Source organism: Brachypodium distachyon, chromosome 2 (genome assembly GCF_000005505.3).
Source record: "Brachypodium distachyon strain Bd21 chromosome 2, Brachypodium_distachyon_v3.0, whole genome shotgun sequence".
NCBI classification, from domain to species: Eukaryota; Viridiplantae; Streptophyta; class Magnoliopsida; order Poales; family Poaceae; genus Brachypodium; species Brachypodium distachyon.
The window spans coordinates 41665522-41672623 of record NC_016132.3 but is presented as its reverse complement, the minus strand read 5'-3'; the positions used below and the strand labels follow the sequence as shown (position 1 = coordinate 41672623).

General features: G+C 41.7%; 1 protein-coding gene across 1 annotated transcript; it reads right to left on the bottom strand.

The window, feature by feature from the left end:
- Positions 1-384: 384 nt before the first annotated feature.
- Positions 385-6552, bottom strand: LOC100842853 (ATP-dependent zinc metalloprotease FTSH 5, mitochondrial). The gene is made up of 7 exons (XM_003569192.4): positions 6219-6552; positions 5515-5602; positions 4946-5206; positions 3115-3351; positions 2909-3033; positions 1734-2210; positions 385-1658 (listed from the first exon to the last, which is right to left on the bottom strand). Exons 1-7 carry the CDS (start codon positions 6243-6245, stop codon positions 759-761), a joined length of 2115 nt encoding a protein of 704 aa, XP_003569240.1. The 5' UTR covers positions 6246-6552; the 3' UTR covers positions 385-758.
- Positions 6553-7102: the final 550 nt, after the last annotated feature.

Here is a 7102-nt window from a genome sequence, read left to right as displayed (position 1 = left end):
TCTCAACTTTGATTAAATTTGAATGCATCTATACACTAAGTCATGTCTAAATACATTCAAATTTTGACAAACTTAGTAATATGGTTCACAATTTTGCATATACAGCGGCGGCATCGTGGTGCTGCTTGGCCTGCCGCAGTCCTGTATGCAAAAGCGTTCCAGGATACGGTGCATCTGCTCTGAAACGAGTAAGTATCTTCTGTAATGTTTGCTTTCATAATCTAATCTGATTGACGGCGAGGCCTGTAAAGCAGCAGGACCATGTGGCATATCTCAGCAATGCAGTTGATCAACAAAACATAAGAACCACCTGGAGGTAAATTTATGGTGGTTTGCATGATTCATGCAGATACAAACATGATGAGCATCAGAGAGTCAAATGCGTATCAGAATGCAGAGCAGAGCACGCTTTATTGTTACTCATACAAAATACAAGGCAGACTTTAAAAGTCAAAATTATTACCATGTAAAGTTGTAAACAACACAACTCGTTCGGCATGTGAGTACAGAACTCATTTTCAAGCATTTGCTACATGCACTTGCTACATGCACTTGCTACAATGTGCAGATTTTCTTCCATGTGTTTTCTTTTCGTCCCCCGAGGAACATCAATACTAACTTACATACGGTCAATACGACGTTCATATTGATGCAACAGCATTGCATATTCTTCATGATCCTCATCAGCTGTCAATTGATGGAAACAACCTGCTAATTTGGTGAATATACACAATGCAAACCAGTGGGCGTCCCATGTGCTAAGAACCGATACCAGCGACTCCCTGGGCTTTCGCTGCCGCTTGTTGTGCTGCCGCTGCAGCGGCAGCAGCAGCTGCTGCAGCTGGAGATGAGGGTGAAGTTTGTGTCTTCTGTGGAGCTTCAATAGCATGCTCCTGTGGCTGTTTGTTATTTACCTGGGCCAATATTTTCTTTATTTGGGCACCGCTGAGGGTCTCGTGCTCAAGAAGCGCATTGGCAAGAACATGGAGCTCCTTGTTGTGTTTTGTGAGGATAGTCTTTGCATTATTGTATGCCTTCTCCAAGAAACTCTTCACCTCCTCCTCAATTAGAAGCCTTGTTTCTGAGCTCATGGTCTTTCCATCGTCTTCATAGTTGTATGAAACAAGACCAACCTGCTTGCTCATACCATATTTAGTAACCATTGCTCTTGCCATCGAAGTTGCTTGCTGGAAATCAGATGAAGCACCAGATGTCACCTCACTATCCCCAAATATAATCTCCTCTGCCACCCGTCCTCCCATACAGACATCCAATCTTGCAAGCATCTGTTTCCGTGACACACTAGTCTCGTCTTTTTCAGGGAGTTGAGCCACCATCCCAAGGGACATCCCCCTGGGCACGATGGTAGCTTTGTGGACAGGGTGAGCACCATCGGTGTGCATAGCAACAAGCGCATGCCCTCCCTCGTGGTATGCTGTCAGTTTCCTGCACTCATCAGAGATAACTGCTGACTTGCGCTCGCTACCCATCATGATCCGGTCCTTGGCATACTCCAGATCATTCATTGTAACAGATTTGGCCCCATCCATGGCGGCCTTAAGAGCAGCCACATTCACCAAGTTAGCAAGGTCAGCACCTGAAAATCCTGGCGTCCCCCTGGCAATGATCATTAAATCCACATCATCACTCTTCAAGACCTGCAGTTATGTGCAAAGGGATATGAGATCACATTATAATACAGATAGCATGTCAACAAAAGTTGCCGAAATTACCTTTGACATGTGAGACTCCAAGATTTGTCGTCGACCCTCAACATCTGGATTAGGAACAACAATATGACGGTCAAAGCGCCCAGGTCTGACAAGTGCTTTATCTAATGACTCGGGGAAGTTAGTTGCAGCAATGACAATTATCCCCTCATTCTGTTTAAAGCCATCCAGCTCAACAAGCAACTGATTCAATGTCATCTTCATATACTGTTGATCCTTTGGATTTCTACTCCCACCAATAGCATCAATTTCATCCATGAATATGATACAAGGCGATCGTTTTTTTGCTGCAGCAAAAAGATCCCTCACTCTTCTAGCTCCAACACCTACAAACATCTCCTCAAACTCACTACCACTGCATGAGAAAAAAGGAACACTTGCTTCCCCAGCAATAGCCCTTGCTAACATGGTCTTCCCAGTGCCAGGAGGGCCAACAAGCAGTACACCTTTTGGCAGTTTTCCTCCAAGACGTGTAAAACGCTGGAGAACACACAGGCAGCTTATGAATATCAAATAAAACAGATATTATGAAAAAAAACAAAAGAGGAGGATAATTCCAAGAAATTGATATAGCGATGAAATACGAAAAAAAGAGGCTAACAACTGAGAGGCTAACAACTGATATCTGCATCGCAAAATATGAACTAAATGACTCAGCACTCAGAAAGCAATTGATATGAGGACGAAACAAGCTGGACAGATATAGCATAGCAAGTCAAAATGAGCATTGCTGACAAAATCAAACGATGTTGTTGAATTAAGCAGTATGTTCATAGATTAAATGACTTACAGAACAAAAAGATATTCAACACAATAATTCACTTCAACAGTTAAATGTCATGTAAACTGCAAAGCAGTTAACATTAGGGCATGGCAAAAAGTTAATCTATATCACAGGAATCGAACCCTTTCAATTGTCGGCTTCTTACTAAAAACAGTAACAGGTATAACCAGTGCTAAATGGAAAAATATACTACCTCCGTCCCATATTGAGTGACTCAAATTTGCCCAAATATGGATGTATTTATACCCAAAAAGCATCTAGATACATGTAATATTTTGTCACTTAATATGGGACGGAGGGAGTATATTAAGCAGCAGTGATGGCCATGAGATAACTCTCCATCCAATCAGCTAGACTATCAATTTTCATTACTGGTCATTGAAAAAGAGTTTACCTTCGGATCTCGAAGGTAGTGAACTATTTCCTCAAGTTCAGCTTTGGCTTCATCAACACCTTTTACATCACTAAATTTCGTACTAGATTCCATGCTTGGTTGAACCTCTTCATTTAGACCGAGGCCTGCAAACATTTTATTAATTATTATTACGGGGAATTCCATATTAGGAGATTAGTCATTGAGGTTGTTCAAGAAAAACAAACCTTTGCTGATTCCTCTATCCTCAATGAGAGCCCCGATGCCCGAAATTAAAAGGAAAGTTAGTGCAATGCTTCGGAAGGTACGCCAAAGCTGTTCCTTAAATTGACCTGTTTCTGCTGTAACCATGTGAATAGGCGCATTCGCGGTGCCAATAATCCCATCTTTTGTCACTTGACCAGCACTCTTTAATGCTGGCACACTACTAAGGCTTCCTTCCGCCCTTTCTGAAGCAGCAACACCTAACAGAATAACAGGCAATACATGCATGGATTTTAAGCCCAATTTTTTTTTAAAGTAGTCATTAAGGAATTATGCTCAGGCTCCATTAGATATTTAGATGGAACCAACTGTAAATTCATTTAAACAGAAAATTGAAATAGGGTTTAACCAACACAGATCAACCTAAACTGTAGAAGCTAAAATAAAATAGGAGCAAGAGTTTTTTCTTTTAGCTTTCTCATTCTGGCTATCAGTTTTAGTATTGGGTTTTAACTCTTTCAGCCTCCAGATTTTTTAGTAAATTGTTTAGTAGTAACTATGTGGTTCCCATGGAACATTAAAATTTTTGTGTGAACTTCTATTAGAACTATATCTCAGTACGAGCCTGCGCTACTAGATACGAACATGGCTATAAGCTAGCAATACATGATTCTGGGTTATCAACTACTCCCTCCGTCCGGTATTAAGTGTCGCAACTTTGTCTAGATACACATGTATCTAGGCATGTTTTAGTTGTAGGTACATGCGTATCTAGACAAAGTTGCAACACTTAATAACGGACAGAGGGAGTACTTAACTGCAGTATTATAACCAAATGATGAAGTAGCTGTCACCCACAGCCAATAAAGAAATAGAAAAAAGAAACCATGAGTTTATGACTATTTGAATGGGATAAAAAACATATATATGTTATTCCAAAAGATGAAAGGCAACGTACCAGGTGAAAACCTCTATTCAGTGAAAACGTTCCATCCTAGCTATTAAATCTTAAATAAACAGATCAGATGACCTCTAATCACTTAAACATATTTTCCGCCTCGTGTTTTTTTTTCATAAAGTATATATAAGTGATTAGAGGTTACACCTTTCATCTGATCTGTTTATTGAGACTTACTGGCTAGAACTGAAAGTTATTAAATTTTCACTGAGTGGAGACTTTAACCTGATACATCCCCAAGATGAAATAAAGAATCTATTTGCAATTGCATGTTTGATCTAGTATGTAGAATTGCCTTGAACATTAAAACATATGATGGCAAACTAGTCCCTAAAGAAGAGTTCTCTAGAAGTTTGTAGCGGCTTTGGAGTATATATATCTTTAAAGATGCATATGATTCATCAGATATTTATCAGACAGCACAAAGTATTCGAGATCATGCGAGACTATCCTGAGTCCCACCTACTCAGATTTTTTGAGATAAAGACCCCAAATGAGAGTTATCTAGAAGTTTGTCGTGCTCACTTAAGAGTTACAATTGAAATTCAAAAATATATTTTGAGTCATTGAAAATCTATCAGGCAGAGAATTTGGGATCATGTTGTAACAAGATGCAGAGTAAAAGGGTTTTCTTTACGGAAGTGCAACCAGTAAGTTCCTTCTAATAATTGGGGAGGTGACAGAAATGAAACATCAATGTATAAGTAATAAATAAACTGTGCTAGGCTTGTTGAAGTGAAGATTAAAAAAATGTGTGCACGGCAAGCTGATGGAACCTTATTCACTATTTATTAAATAAGAAAATCAGAGATAGCAGCATGTTCAACATAAAGCAGCAGAATCTAACCAACTCATTAAACACAATAAAGCTTAAAGTGTTTTGAGGACATTGGTACCTCTTTGCAATGTTTTTAGCAAGATGCTTTCATCCAGCCTATCGACCTTTACGAGAGCTTTTACATACTCAGAGAGTGCTGAAGGATTAGAATGCAATGAAGGCTGGCCTTCAAATATCTGTATGACACGCTCTGGGTCACTTCTGTATATCTCTTTTAACAGAGAAGCTTCACTTGGCGAGCCCAGGTCTCGTGCGCTGCGTGAAAGGCTACCAAAATAGCTTGAATAATACCTCTCATGTAAGTTCCTGAGTGTGCCACCTACATTGATCATCCCCAGCACAAACAACTCAATAAAGAAGCACCAAGTTACAGAAGTAATGGCAACAACAGCGCTAAGTGAAAACTATAGATCATAAGGGGCCCTTGTGGACTGCTTTAATCCAACTTCTTAAAGGTAAGTCAGGGCAGACTGAAAAAGATACATGTTTAATATGTGGGGTACACAAACTCACACTTATAGTAACTTAAGAAAGTGGCAAATGCAGCAAATTTTAGATTAAACAATGATAATTATGAAACTAGAGACAGTTACTGTTTGATCCAATATGTTGTACAAAACCGCGTACCTGCACTGATGTTACTTCTAAGTGACCTAAGAGGGGAGGGGGCTGCCAGTTCATTATAGATTGCGTATGCTGACTGATTCCTTGCAGCCTGCGACAAAAAAGGGACACCACTTAACTCTTGCAAATGCATAGAAAATATATACAGCAACAAGAAAACAACAGGACAAGACAGAATAGCTGAGAAAATTACTGCAGTGCAAGGAACACCAGCAACTCCCCATATGTGACCACAGTTCCTTTGCTCAAACATAGCCACATCTACCAGGAACACATTCCTACAATTTCTTGTTTCAAGCATAACTCCTAACTGCACTAACCGATTTCTAGACTTAAGCTTACCGATATATACTACTCCCCGATCCTAAATTTGAACTTTGAACGAAAACAACGACAACAATTTAGGATCAGCAGGAGTACTATAAATACCCATCCAAGTCATTACAACAATCTGATAACTTCATATAGAAGAGAATCCATTGCACTAAAACAAGGAACCTCTTGTACTTTCAGAAGATTACTTAACCTGAAATCCGCAAGCATCCAAGATAAACGGGACAACAGTTATCAGGTCAAAACCAGCAGTCGTATCGCCTAATACATGCAGTATTCCAATACGGGCACCCGCAGGTGAGGCTCCCAAGATTAATAGGAACCGCGCCTACATCCCTCCAATCTGACCACGCTGCCCGCGAAAGGAAACGAACCTGGGATAGGACGCGCCGCCACGCCATGGTCCCAAATCGTCAAGCCTCCGCCTCCTCTCCCGACGAGATCCCGAGTCCCAAGCAGGCAGGCTCACGGAAGGATTGGATTTGGATTGGAGTTTGGGCCTTGGGGGGGCTGGGGGTGCAAATTTACGGACCGGTGGGAACGGAGGACCCGGAACTACGGCAGGAACGCGGAGGAGGAGGATTCGGCGGCGGCGAGGTGCGCCGCGGCGAGCAGGAGGAAGCGGCGAGAGAAAACGGACCACGTCACGCACTCACGCGGCGCAGGGAGGGCAAGGGAAGACAAATAGGTGTTCAGATTTTTTTTCCTTTTCTTCCCTGCTTCGAGAGCTCTTACGGTACGACAGAACGGGCCGGGCCTAGGCCTTCATGACCCGACGGCGCTCACTCATACTCCCTCGTCCCTCCGGTCTGACAAGTGTACCCCACTTTCGCGGGATCCTGTTTGCATCCAGCTGAATATGCAGCCCGATGCAATATTCGTGTCGGACTCTGACTATAACTTTCAACCAAAAATAATCCATCCCTGTCCGGTAATCTCGCCTAGAGGGAAAATAAGCCAAACACGCAGCCCAGCAGACGCAACGCAGTATCCCCATGGCTTCGTCCGTCGTACATAAGGCGCCCGAAAATCTCCTGAAACTTTACAAAAAAAATATGTTTTTTTCTAGTTTCGGGCATGGATAACTTTTTTAAATAAAGGAATCCATTAAAATAAAATTTAAAGGTTACTACTTCCTCTGTCCATCTTTTATCGGACACATATTTTTCTGCATGCAGTCCGGCAGTACTAGGTGCATTTTTCATGCGGACCCACGGCAACCCACACATGCCCAGACAAACGAAGCCAGCATGCAGCT

Bases quoted from the DNA above. Each gene is read 5' to 3' on its own strand.
- LOC100842853 (XM_003569192.4), bottom strand. From the start codon at position 6,245: ATGGCGTGGCGGCGCGTCCTATCCCAG. The intron at 2,211-2,908 runs GTAAACTCTTTT...TGTGTTCTCCAG, and splicing joins ACTACCTTCGAGATCCGAAG to CGTTTTACACGTCTTGGAGG. The intron at 1,659-1,733 runs GTAATTTCGGCA...ACATAACTGCAG, and splicing joins TGGAGTCTCACATGTCAAAG to GTCTTGAAGAGTGATGATGT.